Genomic DNA, 14,567 nt, shown 5'->3' on the forward strand with positions numbered 1-14,567 from the left:
CATTCCACAAGCTAAAAATATCTGTGCATTTGTTATTTTATAAAAACATATTCTATGTAAAACATAGGCTTGACTTTGATATTGAGATCTCAGTGCTGCCTTTAATGAGTTTGCAGCTTGAATTTTTCACAAGGTAAGAGATCTGTCTGTGTATTTGGTGTTTTTTTTTATTTTTTATTTTTATTTTTTTTATGTACCGGTAAGTTTATTTTAAATGCAAAATATTGGCTTTTGACAATATTTGAGGTTTATGGAGAACACTCACTAAGCAGATCCCACCGTTTGGTTTATGATACCAAATTGTGCAATACCAAGTTTTGGTTGCATCTTTTGAAATCATATGTTTGTGACACTGGTCTGTTCTCGTGAAAAAATGGCTAAATATCACCGTCGTGGGATCTGCTTAGTGAACTCCTCATGTCTTGTGACTGCTGTTGCCTTGTTTCCAGGTAATGGGGCATCACAATGCAAACCTCGACCCTCTTGGCATCAGTTGTGTAAATTTTGATGAGGCCCCAGTAGCTATTGGGTACCAACATGTTGGTGAGAAATGTTTTCTGTGACCTACATCTCGACAGACCACCATTAATGAGCCTGTTTTGTGTGATTGTCGCTTTCCCCCTTCCCTTTATCTCTCTCTCTCCTATTTCCTCTTTCCCTGGTTTTTCACCACTTAATCCCCCCTGCCCCTACACCGACACTTCATTCCATCTTCAATCACACTTTCTTTGTCATCTCCTGCTATTCTGCACTGCCTCTTCTGTCCTCCCCCCCATTCTATATCTTTCCCTTGTGGATGGTTTTGCGTTCGGCTCCCATGTTTGTGGGGGGACCTCTTGTCTCCTGTAGATACGTGGTCACCATGTGGCTCAGCTGGACCCCCTTGGAATTATGGACGCTGATCTGGATTCGTGCGTTCCCACTGACATTATAACATCATCGGATAAACTCGGTGAGAAGTTATCAATGACCGTCAAACCTTACATACTGTTCAGGTTGCTGACTGGACTCTGGTTTGTCAGAACTGCTTTCCATGAAGGTTGATGATTGAATCTCAGCTCTACCTTCATTGTGTATTCAAAATGTTAGCTGATGTGACAAATTGGCAAATTGGAAATTGGTGAAGAAACCAATCAACTTGCCTGGAATGCAGTTTTAGACTTTTTTTTTTTTCTGTAGACTGACTGTGGTGATTCTTGATTTGCTATGACGAGAAGGGCAGCAGCAGTCTACCGCAAAACATTATTCGGCTTCCACAAATGGGCCAAACCCTCAATCTACATAAGATAGCTGCTCTACCCCTTTCCGTACAGTACCATATCAAGCTTGAGGTTGCTGGAAATCTTGAAAGTCGCACTCTGTTCTGTTCAACTTACGAGACTTGGCTTGCTTATTATTTTTAAAATTGCAGTTAAACACACACTTTCTATTTTCTGCACACTTTTGCTAACTTCTGAAGGATTCGTGCTGGAGAGGCTAGGCTTCATTTGGTACCAGTTAGTTTCAAGAAGTTATGTCATTTTACATTTTTAGACTATGTATCCATCATGGCCCAACATTACATTAGAGACACTGTCAAAAAGAGGTGTTAGAAGTCTCTCAAAAACGATTCGTCACTGCCCCATTTTCATTTGTGTCAATTAAATTTGGCATATATTTTGGCTTAGCACTAAGTGGGGATGTACATTTCAGAGAAGCAATTTTTTGGATACTATTGAATTTTATTTCCATGTTTAATGTTAAGATATGACATAATTTCATATTACTATTTTGCTTGACACCAGAAAGAGTCAGCTTCTTCTGCTCCAGCCTTTATGTAGTCTATGTAAGTGCAAGGATTTTTTTAGGATAGAGCCACTTTTCTTAAAATCTGTTGGGGTATAGTATAGTTAAGTGTTATTTCTGTAAATTATAGTAATTACTAGTTACACAGAATGCAGCATTTTGCATTGCCAATTGCCATTGCTAAAGGTTCATTGCCATAAAAATGACTAAAGTTGTATAAAGAATTTGTCTACAATTCTGCAGTTGTTTGGCAGTGAGATTATTTGATGTTCGAACTGGACACGGACGCTTTAAATTGACTAAATGTAAAATGATAAAAGTTTCTCTCTGTCCTCCTATACTGCTAAGCTTTACTAACCCTGATGTTCTAATAGCTGTAGACTTCTTTATTTCCTCAGACATAAACATAGGCACACACACACAAAATACAGCCACAACACAGACATCTCATGTATAACAGATTTATCCACAGTAATCTAATATTTGGTCCCTTATAGCAGATAAATCTAATTAGCTCTACATACACTAAATACAAACTGCCAAAGAGGAAACTTGTAAGTGTTTAAAGCTAACGATTATCTGTAGATATCGCTGATTCCTGTACTTAGTTAAATAGATTTATACATAACTAATTTCTCAATCCATAAACTACAATAATACATTAAGAGTCATTGTACTAATAATGCAATTATCCTTAATGTTTAAAATTTTGAACCAGTGCTTTCAAGGCATATTTGATGTGATTTTTCACTCTGCAGTTCCTGTGTGTGTGTGTGTGTGTATAATGGACATGATGGCAGAATGTTGATTTCAGTTGTGCTGTATGTAGGAATGAGCTTGTGTGATCAGTGCTTAAGAGGACATGTGGAAACTTTTGGAATGTGGAAGTTTTCTTTGCTCTTTGAAATAAATTTGCACATTGCATTTACACTAGGCCACATAAATGTGTCTCCGCAAAACGGATAGAGATCTGATCTTCTATTCCCATGCAAATATAATATCTAGGTGATATGCAAATATAACAGTTCATTTCCATGATGATAGTAATGCTGGGCTAAGTAATTTTGCTGTACTTTACGTGGCTCATAAAAACGAATGTCTTTTACTATGTCTACTGTTTTGTGCTGCAATTTCAGGTTGCTGACTTAGTTCCCATTTAGGAGGAGTAAAGTTTAATTATGTGGCCTGAACATCCAGATGCATTTACACTTGAAGTCACGTCTTGTATGCGTGGTTTTAAGTGGTTAGGTTACTATCCATGTCGAGTTCGTCTTGGACGGCATTTGCACTGGGTCTTTTCATGATCTGACAGTTATCCGATCAGTGAAAATACATGAAGTGACCATGTGTAAATACCCCCTTACTAGAGGTAGACCGATATATCGGTTTTACTGAGTAATCATCGTGAAGGTTGCTTTTTGGAACTATCGTTATTGGCAAAAATCTATGGTGACAGTTGGCGATAATTTTTTCATAATTTCGGCATTTCAAAATAAGAGTCCCCGGTGTGTTTTGGCTTCTTTATACTTATAAGCATTATGTACCAAATCTTCATTTTTTTCTGGTTATTTTGGGGATTTTGGTTGCACAATAATCTGCATCTGGGATTTTATTCATTTAGGACTCTTTATCTGTGCCTATCATAGTAAGGAAAGTATAAGATTTTCTTTTTTTTTTAACATTCTATAAATCCATTTAAAAAAAACTTTCAGCCGATTAATCAGTTATTGGCCTTTCCCACCACCTTAGTTATCGGTACCAACAAAATCCACTCTTGGTCGACCTCTACCCCTTACGTTATAAGTGGACTTCAGAGGAAAATACATACTACAAAAGTATAGAATTATAAACTCTTTAAGGTAAATAAGCATTTTCTTTTGATGTATTTATTCCCCCTCTCAGGGGACTAGTCTCTGCCTGGCACTGTGTGGGACTTATTTTAAGCTTTGTCTGCTGCAGTCACATTAGCTGTGACGTATCATAGGCCTTGGAGCTGTGATTGATGATTTGCTACAGTGTTGATTTAAGTGGCTTCGAGCAAATGCTTGGTTTGGTGCCTGGTGTGATTTAGTGGAAGAAGGTTGTATTATATATTGAATCTAGAATTAGATGGTAGTGTTCACATCACTTTTTTTTTTGTTTTTTTTTTTCATCTGCATTTCATTAATGCTGGTTCTATGTACTGCAACATAATGTCTGTTATGCAGATTTGTTCATTGTCTCTCTCTTTGGGATTGGCCATGTAAGGGTTTGGGAATCACTAACTCCCGCTGGATTTTTCCCCCCTGTTACTGCCTCTACAGACCTTACACATGTCAAGAAACGTCTAAGTGCTCTAACCATTGGAGGTAGGCTTTGATAACATGCAATTATTTGCCTCTTGCTATTAAATGCTAGGTTTTTAGTTGCCGTAGTAGTTTTTAGTGGCTTTTTCTTATTCTTTGTGTGTGATTTTGGCAGTTTTAGTCAGCTTGGTAGCCATTTGATTTTGTGCCCTTTTTTGTAGGATGATCATATAAATGTGTTTGTAGGGGAGGAAAAAAAAAATCCCAAAATTTGAAGAATTTACAGAGTTTGAAAATATTTGTAATGTTCTTTTGTGTTTTTTGGCAGCTGTAACCTATATGAATCATCTCTCTCAAAATAGAAATAATTGAATGATTAGAACAGAGAGACTGTGAACATGAAAACATTCTAGTGAATCTTTACCAACCCTATAGTTTTTAGTTTTAAACATGATTTTAAATTTGTTAAACACACCGTTGTGAAAATGCTGAACACCTTTGTGCTCAAATGGACTAACTTTCTTTAGCTGTAGAATAGATACTGTATGCAGTAGAATAAATGGGTGTATAGTAGTCTGTTGAGCTTTTAGCTCGAAAGGCCTAAAGCTTTTATTGCTAAAACAAATCATAAATCAAAATCAAAGACACCCAGAAAAAACACCTAGAACTGTTCTGTATATTCTCAGTTTGTGGTTTTTCCATTATTTCTAATAGCATTCTAGTACTATTTCAGTGTTCTTAAATCATGATAAAGAAGTTTTATATTTTTTAGGGCTTTGAACAATTTTTTTCATTTTCTGTAATTTGCATCATAAATATTTGTTCCTCGAAAAAATTATGTCCATTCAGCTTTAATGTGTTCAGCTCCTCTTGTGAGGAGAAAAAACAAAATAATGAATAAATCGCTAAATACTTTAATTGTGTCAAATATAACATCATTAAACTTAAGTTAACTTGGGCAGTGCTAATGGTAATATATTTTAGCATGTATTCATTTATCTAAAGAGACTTACAAGTAAGGAATACCAACACACAAGCATTCATCATAAGTTACAGTTGAAGTCAGAAGTTTACATACACTTAGTTTGAAGTCATTAAAACTAATTTTTTAACCACTCCACAGGTTTCATATTAGCAAACTATAGTTTTGGCAAGTTGTTTAGGACATCTGCTTTGTACATGACACAAGTAATTTTTCCAACAATTGTTTACAGACAGATTATTTCACTTTTAATTGACTATATCACAATTCCAGTGGGTCAGAAGTTTGCATACACTAAGTTAACTGTGCCTTTAAGCAGCTTGGAAAATTCCAGAAAATGATGTCAAGCCTTTTGGCAATTAGCCAATTACCTTCTGATAGGAGGTGTACCTGTGGATGTATTTTAAGGCCTACCTTCAAACTCAGTGCGTCTTTGCTTGACATCATGGGAAAATCAAAAGAAATCAGCCAAGACCTCAGAAAAAAAATTGTGGACCTCCACAAGTCTGGCTCATCCTTGGGAGCGATTTCCAAATGCCTGAAGGTACCACGTTCATCTGTACAAACAATAGTATGCAAGTATAAACACCCTGGGACCACGTAGGATCAAACCGCTCAGGAAGGAGACGCATTCTGTCTCCTAGAGATGAACGTAGTTTGGTGCGAAAAGTGCAAATCAATCCCAGAACAACAGCAAAGGACCTTGTGAAGATGTTGGAGGAAACTGGTAGACAAGTATCTATATCCACAGTAAAATGAGTCCTATATTGACATAACCTGAAAGTCTGCTCAGCAAGGAAGAAGCCACTGCTCCAAAACTGGCATAAAAAGCCAGACTACAGTTTGCAAGTGCACATGGGGACAAAGATCTCACATTTTAGAGAAATGTCCTCTGGTCTGATGAAACAAAAATTGAACTGTTTGGCCATAATGACCATCATTATGTTTGGAGGGAAAAGGGTGAGGCTTGCAAGCCGAAGAACACCATCCCAACCGTGAAGCATGGGGGTGGCAGCATCATGTTGTGGGGGTGCTTTGCTGAAGGAGGGACTGGTGCACTTCACAAAATAGATGGCATCATGAGGAAGGAAAATTATGTGGATATATTGAAGCAACATCTCAAGACATCAGCCAGGAAGTTAAAGCTCAGTCGCAAATGGGTCTTCCAAATGTACAACGACCCCAAGCATACCTCCAAAGTTGTAGTAAAATGGCTTAAGGACAACAAAGTCAAGGTATTGGATCACAAAGCCCTGACCTCAATCCGATAGAAAATTTGTGGGCAGAACTGAAAAAGCGTGTGTGAGCAAGGAGACCTACAAACCTGAATCAGTTACACCAGTTCTGTCAGGAGGAATGGGCCAAAATTCCAGCAACTTATTGTGAGAAGCTTGTGGAAGGCTACCCAAAACGTTTGACCCAAGTTAAACAATTTAAAGGCAATGCTACCAAATACTAACAAAGTGTATGTAAACTTCTGACCCACTGGGAATGTGATGAAAGAAATAAAAGCTGAAATAAATAATTCTCTCTACTATTATTCAGACATTTCACATTCTTAAAATAAAGTAGTGATCCTAACTGACCTTAGACAGGAAATGTTTTCTATGATTAAATGTCAGGAATTGTGAAAAACTGAGATTAAATGTATTTGGCTAAGGCGTATGTAAACTTCTGACTTCAACTGTACGTGCAAACAATAACAAGGAATGCAATACAGAGTTGGCCAGAAAAGTACAAGTTGTATTTTAGTATTAATGACTCCATAGTACAGCACTAAATGAACTACATTAACATCGGGAAAATTATGTATCAAATTTGTGAGTAACCACCTGAATCATCCAAAGAAACAAAGGAATGGATCTAACCATGACTGGATGATCAGGTCTAGAAACTAGGATAGTGCAGTTATGTGCACCAAAAGCTACTTAACAGGCATGTTAGCTATATACTTTTCAATAAAATTGTTTCATTATTCAATTGACTGAATATTTTTAATTGATGTATATTAGAGTAGTATGTATGTTATAAGTTAAGAAAATTATTTTATTAGGAATGAATAGAAATTGTAAAAGAAGAACTAGAGATTTAGAGTAAATCTAAATGCTTCAGCTGGACTTTTTTTTTTGCATGTTCGTATGCTTTTTATTTTAGCTGAGCATAGAGGGCACTAACAAGTTTTGTGAGTAGTTTAAAAAAGTGATTAAGCATTTTATAATAGTAATGTAATGATTATAGTGATTGTAATTATTTCTGTATTTGCTGCTGTTTTTGTTTGAGTATTAGTAATCAATTTGAGAGTAAGATATGTTTAAAGAGCGTGGAGGATTTGAACGTACATCTCTATTTCTTTACCTTGCTTTACAGAGTCGAAATTTCACTTTGCTGAAATTTCTCAAACCTGTAATTTTGAAAAGGGTAATTCAAATGCTCTCAACAGCTGTCCATATCAAATAGTAAGAGTGATGTATATTTGATGCCTGTTTCTGCATAGCATTGTGTTGGCAGCATTTAAATGAGCCTATAAGACTTAAGAGATCCTTCATTGCCTGTGTCATGAGTGCTTAAAGCCAAAACAGTCTGTCTGTTATGCTGGTGCTTTAGTGAATGGCTCTCTACATGAATACTGTCACACTTCTGTAATATCTGGAATCGCGCACACAGTGTTTTAACGCCTATATGGCAATTACTTTTTCACAGTTCAACAGAGAAACTATAGCACTCTTAAATGCAGAACTTCAAAAAGATAATTTCCCCTTTTAATGTTTGTTTACTTATTTTTTTTTAGAAGTGTTACTGTTAAATGCAGCGTGATTGTTGCATATTTTAAATGGTTATTAGCGGTACTTTCCGCTTGCCTGCTAGTCTTCCATTATAAATGTATTGTTGCAAATTATTTAAACATTCATTTATACAAACTGAGGTACAAGTAGAAATTTATATCTGTGGTAATTGACAGCATGCCACACACAGAACTTAAGTTTAAAATAACCCAGAATTAATAGTTAAAAGATAAAGCTTAAAAGATGCTCCATTCCACAAAGTGTTGCTGTAATCCAGTTCCAAACATGTCATTATATACACAAACATTTATAAATTGTTCCTTTTCTTAATTCAGTGGTTGTTTGGATGGAATATGTACACCAGCGGCTAAAAGTTTGGAATAATGTACAGATTTTGCTCTTATGGAAAGAAATTGTTACTTTTATTCACTAAAGGGGCATTCAACTGATAACATAGTATAGTCAGGACATTAATAACGTGAAAAATTACTATTACAATTAGAAAAAAAAAAAAAACTACTTCAAAGAGTTCTCATCAAAAAATCCTCCATGTGCAGCAATGACAGCTTTACAGATCGTTGTTATTCTAGATGTCAGTTTGTCCAGATACTCAGGTGACATTTCACCCCACACTTCCTGTAGCATTTGCCATAGATGTGGCTGTCTTGTCGGGCACTTCTCACACACCTTACAGTCTAGCTGATCCCACAAAAGCTCAGTGGGGTTAAGATCCATAACACTCTTTTCCAATTATCTGTTGTCCAATGTCTGTGTTTCTTTGCCCACTTTAACCTTTTCTTTTTCTTTTTCTGTTTCAAAAGTGTTTTTTTCTTTGCAATTCTTCCCATAAGGCCTGCACCCCTGAGTCTTCTCTTTACTGTTGTACATGAAACTGGTGTTGAGCGTGTAGAATTCAATGAAGCTGTCAGCTGAGGACATGTGAGGTGTCTATTTCTCAAACTAGAGACTCTGATGTAGTTATCCTCTTGTTTAGTTGTACATCTGGCCTTCCACATCTCTTTCTGTCCTTGTTAGAGCCAGTTATCCTTTGTCTTTGAAGACTGTAGAGTACACCTTTGTATGAAATCTTCAGTTTTTTGGCAATTTCAAGCATTGTATAACCTTCTTTCCTCAAAACAGTGATTGACTGATGAGTTTCTAGAGAAAGCTGTTTCTTTTTTGCCATTTTTGTCCTAATATTGACCTTAAGACATGCCAGTCTATTGCATACTGTGACAACTCAAAAACAAACACAAAGAGAATGTTAAGCTTCATTTAACGAACCAAACAGCTTTCGACTGTGTTTGATATAATGGCAAGTTATTTTCTAGCACCAAATTTACAATTTAGTATGATTACTCAAGGATAAGGTGTTGGCGTGATGGCTGCTGGAAATGGGGCCTGTCTAGATTTGATCAAAAATGACTTTTTTCAAATAGTGATGATGCTGTATTTTACATCAGTAATGTCCTGACTATACTTTGTGATCAACTGAATGCCACTTTGGTGAATTAAAGTACCAATTTCCTTCCGAAACAGCAAAATCTGTACATTATTCCAAACTTTGGCCGGCAGTGTATATGAGCATTTTGTTTATGGTTAGGAATGCTTCTGCTCAAGATCTGGTGTTTTTTGGGGAGGTTATTTAGTGTAAAGTGCTTTTGGGTGGCTTTGCTGTGCTCTTGCTTCAGATCTGGGGAAAGACGGGCTGTATGTGGCAGTTGAAGTCTAGTCTACTTTTTCAGTTTGGATGTTCTTGTTCACACACACACAAACACCACCATATTCACAGCACACATTTAGAGAAAAGTTATTTTTCCCTCTATCCCTGTGCTCTCTCTTTCTCTTGCTCTCATTTGCGCACATAGTAACACTCTGAGCTTTTTGAGATGTCTAACACACCCACTCATGTGCCTTGAGGTGTAGGGCTGCCTCTTTTTACAAGCCCATTGGACACTTATGACCTTACAGTACCACTGTACATACATCCTAATGCATGACAGGAGTATGATTATAGCATGTTTGCTTATGTACTGTAGGTACTGTATTGCCATTACAATCAGATTGTATCTGTTCATTTATGGAATTAACTCACACTGTACCACAATTGTCCAAATATGTTAAATTAATCATTCAGAGAAATTATTGGTATTTGATATTTAAAGACTAAAATATTCTACCAGGATGAAAACTCAAATGTTGTGGTATTTAAAACTACTTTTAATTACTAGTGTCATTGTTACAATTCCAAGTTTTACTTCATCTCTGTGAAAAATGCTTTGTAAATATCAGAGCATTAAAGGGTTAGTTCACCCAAAAATGAAAATTCTCTCATCATTTACTCACCCTCATTCTTTCTTCAGCAGAACACAAATGAAGATTTTTAGAAGAATATTTCAGCTCTGTAGGTCCATATAATGCAAGTGAATGGTGACCAAAACTTTGAAGTTCAAAAGCACATAAAGGCAGCATAAAAGTAATCCATACAACTCCAGTGGTTTAATCCATATCGTTAGAAGCAATATGATAGGTATAGGTGAGAAACAATATTTAAGTCCTTTTTTTTACTATAAATCTCCACTTTCACTTTAACATTCTTCTTTTTTTTTTTTTTTTTGCCAGTTTGCATTCTTTGTGCATATCGCCACCTACTGGGCAGGGAGAAGAATTTATAGTAAAAAAGGACTTGAATATTGATCTGTTATGCACCCACACCTATCATATCAGTTCTGAAGACATTAATTAAACCACTGGAGTCTTTTGGAGTGTTTTTATGGTGCCTTAATATGCTTTTTGGAGCTTCAAAGTTTTGGTCACCATTCACTTGCATTGTATGACCTACAGAGCTGAAAAAGTCTCCTAAAAATCTTTGTTCGTGTTCAGCAGAAGAGGTGGCATGAGGCCTATGTGAAATTGATTAGACTGCTAACCCACTCATTTTTTTTTTATTTTATTTTTTTTTATTTCAAACACCAAATTCTCCACCTCTCTGTACTCATAATTTACAAACCAAATTTCTATTGTCTCTAACTCCTTCAATTCTCTCTCAATTTTTTACTTTTCTCCATCAATTTACTAACCCCCTGCATGCTTCTCCATCTTGTTATTTGTATGATGTCCACTTTCTGATTATCATATTGATTTCATTTTCAATTCATAATGCTATTGCCTTGTCCGGTGCTTTTTGTTGTATTTTTTATTTTTTTTATAACACTCTGCCACCATGTTTCTTGTTTTAATAATGCATGGGATCACTGTCATCCGTCCTATTTATTTCACATATGCTTATGGGTTTGTTTTTTTTTTCTCTCCCTGTCTGTCTGGTTTTTTTTTTTTTTTTACTGTTTCATTTATCTGCTTCATCCCTTTGTTGTTTTTACTCATTAACTGATTTGTCTTCTCTTCCTTTTCAATTTGTTGCTTTCATTCCATTTCCTTCCATTCCTCCTTCATGTTTATGCTTACTGGCATCTGTGCTGGCCTTCTGTCGTGTGTCTCTTTTCTTTTCTGTTGACCCCCTCTTGTCCTCCTCTCTCTCTGGCATGGGTTGGACGTGGTCTGTCAGGTTTCTATGGGCTGGATGAGTCTGATCTGGATAAAGTGTTCCGCTTGCCCACCACCACCTTTATCGGGGGCAACGAGAGCGCTCTTCCCCTCAGAGAAATCATCCGCCGATTGGAAGTGCGTGAGAACCAGCCTCAGTTTCATGGTTGTCTCTTACCTGTCATAAAAATCAGCTTCTAATCAATGTTGGATGTTTTGTCAGATGGCGTATTGCCAGCATATAGGGGTTGAGTTTATGTTCATCAATGACCTGGACCAGTGCCAGTGGATCAGACAGAAGATTGAGAGACCTGGAATCATGCAGTTCAGCCTGGAGGAGAAGAGAACGCTGCTGGCTCGCATGGTCCGCTCCACCAGGTATACACACACATCATACTTCATACTCCCTCCTTTTATAATTGTATGTGGGAGATTCAAACTTTTTCTGTGACTTGCGACTGTGAAGTTTTCTGTTGTCAGATGCTCAGATGATGTTTGAAGAAACAAAATGGCAATGCAAGCATTTGTTTTTGAAAGTCTAACATACATACTGGGACTTTCTATTGCATATTTCCAAGTAGGAAGTAGCACAAACCATTGTTGTAGTCAAGTTACTAGATCTCGAGTCTGAGTTGATTCTCAAGTCCTCACTGCTCAAGTCCAATTCACCAATATTTTTTCTGAGTCAAATACCCATTAACTATGTATAAGTCCGAGTTACAAGTCCTTATCTGTCGTAAAATAAGCAAAAAATCACAGTGCTGTTGTCATTTCAAGTTTATTGAAACACACACACAAATTCAGCCTTTCAAAGTGTATTATACAGGAATCATTCACACAATACCATTGAACAATATGAATGAATCGGTGAATGATTCTGAACTAATCTTTTTGGTGAAGTGATTCAGTATATGAATAATCATCCATATTATCTTGCACTAGTACACATAGAATGAATCACAATCTCCACTACTATTTGTTAGGCTCTTCTAAAATGTATAGTACTTTGGAAATCAAAGTAATAAATACACTGTTATTCATGCTTTTGAGTGGAGTTGATTCTCTTGAAGTTGATTCCTCCGTATTAAGGGGCGGTCACACAACACTTCGCACCCCATTCACTCCCATTCAAACACATCCAAATGCAGCAGAGCGGAAATGCAAGCTCACGCAAAGAACTACGCTACGTAACAAAGTTTAAGCTTGTTGAACTCTGAACTGTGAATTCATATGACAAGAGGACGCACGACAAAAAGGAGACTGAAACGTCACACACTGACCTCTTGGCTCAATTCAAATTATACTTTTTTCAAAGCTGTGAGATTTATTGTTGCAGGAAAGTGGGTAGACAAAATATTTTAACATTTTTATTATAATATTATTTGTTTTTGTGATCTATTATTTACTTACACCAGAAGTCCTCCCGTGTGACATCATATCCTGGTCCGTTGCGTTGTAATAAAAATGTTTGTATGCTCAATGCCTAGTGTGACCGCCCCTTTAGAAGGGACGTGTTGCAACTCTAATAGATAGCTTACCTTACGGGTGCACCTGAAAGAGCACCCAGAGGTTGTCCCCAGTTTCTCCTCAGATCACAAATTTGGCATTTTGCTGAATATTTCTTCACATCTGAAGTAAAATCACTGTAACTAAAACTGACAACAGGGGGCACTGGCATGTTGATGTAACGTTAAAGGTATCTGGCTAGCTAGCGAACGTTATTGAATTGGCTGAATGAGTTTTAGTGATTTTAGCCATCTTGTAACTTCAACAAGCTGAACCATTGGAGTAGCCACGCCCCCTTTTTCCAAAACCCTGCACCAAAGTCCTCTCCTCCAAGTTAGAATGCCCTCAATGTTCAAGTCATTCGTTTTCAAGTTTGAGACGAGTCAGATTCGAGTACTACAACACTGGCACAAACACACTCAATAAGGACACATGCATATTTACTCCTAAAAATATGAAAAGAAAATATTGTAATCAGGCAAAGTCACACTTTCTTTCAAGTGTTTTTTACAAAGTAGAACAGGACATCTAACACAATTTAAGGGCAGCCTACACAGTGTCCCACAAAACAACAGGGTGAATGGCGAGTAGATGGAAATCAACCAAAAAGAGATCCAAGTCCACTTTCAAGGCCAGTTAAAGTTTGAATGCAAAGAGAATTGTGTTTTAAGAGTCCACTTAAAGAGGTCTTTGCATGTTTGTTCAATTTTACATATATAAAGTGAGACACTAATATATTTGAGTTGGAAAAGCTAGAATGACTGGTGGCTAAAATTTGGCATTCACATGCCACCTTGGCTGATGAATAGAAAAAAACAAATATTCTCATCCTGTTTATCACAGTTCTTTGACATATTACATGTGCTCATTTGTGCAGGTTTGAGGAGTTCCTGCAGAGGAAATGGTCATCTGAGAAGCGCTTCGGTCTGGAGGGTTGTGAGAGTCTGATCCCTGCACTCAAAACCATCATCGACAAATCCAGCGAGAACGGAGTCGATGCGGTTATCATGGGCATGCCTCACAGGTGGAGAAAAAGATGGGGCGAGGGGAGGATGCAGGGAGGAAACTGATTATTTCAGTTGTTCCTGTGCAAGTGAAACTAACTCACTCCATCTCTATTTCTGTCTGTCTCTCTAGAGGGCGTTTGAACGTGCTTGCCAATGTGATCCGTAAAGAACTGGAGCAGATTTTCTGCCAGTTTGACTCGAAACTGGAGGCTGCTGATGAGGTCTGTGGAGGAAGTTTAAGGAACATTTATTATTTACAGCTACAAAGATATTTCCTTATTACTTTTTTAGATCCTCATGAACTTATTTCATCCATCAGAGTGGTTTGTTTTAATGATTTTGTGGGGGTATGTGTAACAGGGATCAGGAGATGTCAAGTACCACTTGGGGATGTACCACAGGAGGATAAATCGTGTGACTGACAGGAATATTACCCTCTCATTGGTGGCCAACCCTTCCCATCTAGAAGCAGTGAACCCAGTGGTACAGGGAAAGACCAAAGCAGATCAGTTCTACTGTGGAGACACAGAAGGCAACCGGGTGAGATTTACACTGCATCAAACCAACCTGTGTGTGCACTGTATGAAACCATATGAAATTCTTTCCACGTCTTGAGTGATTAACAGGGCCATATTCTACACTTGTAATATATATATATATATATATATATATTGTT

The 14,567-nt window shown here is 37.1% G+C and overlaps 1 protein-coding gene across 5 annotated transcripts in view; it reads left to right on the forward strand.

Annotated features, from left to right (window-relative positions):
• ogdha (oxoglutarate dehydrogenase a) overlaps nt 1–14,567 on the forward strand; it is a 37,076-nt gene that overhangs the window by 7,239 nt on the left and 15,270 nt on the right. For 2 of the 5 annotated variants that reach the window (XM_051669846.1, XM_051669845.1), the window contains exons 4-10: nt 850–952; nt 4,089–4,133; nt 11,401–11,516; nt 11,602–11,756; nt 13,762–13,908; nt 14,022–14,112; nt 14,252–14,431. In XM_051669846.1, the coding sequence (XP_051525806.1) occupies nt 850–952; nt 4,089–4,133; nt 11,401–11,516; nt 11,602–11,756; nt 13,762–13,908; nt 14,022–14,112; nt 14,252–14,431 (837 nt within the window). Of the gene's footprint in view, nt 1–12; nt 953–4,088; nt 4,134–11,400; nt 11,517–11,601; nt 11,757–13,761; nt 13,909–14,021; nt 14,113–14,251; nt 14,432–14,567 lie in introns of those variants that run through there. The other 3 variants (XM_051669849.1, XM_051669847.1, XM_051669850.1) reach the window with 3 other exon arrangements.

This window comes from Myxocyprinus asiaticus, chromosome 33, assembly GCF_019703515.2.
Source record: "Myxocyprinus asiaticus isolate MX2 ecotype Aquarium Trade chromosome 33, UBuf_Myxa_2, whole genome shotgun sequence".
In the NCBI taxonomy this organism is placed as follows: domain Eukaryota; kingdom Metazoa; phylum Chordata; class Actinopteri; order Cypriniformes; family Catostomidae; genus Myxocyprinus; species Myxocyprinus asiaticus.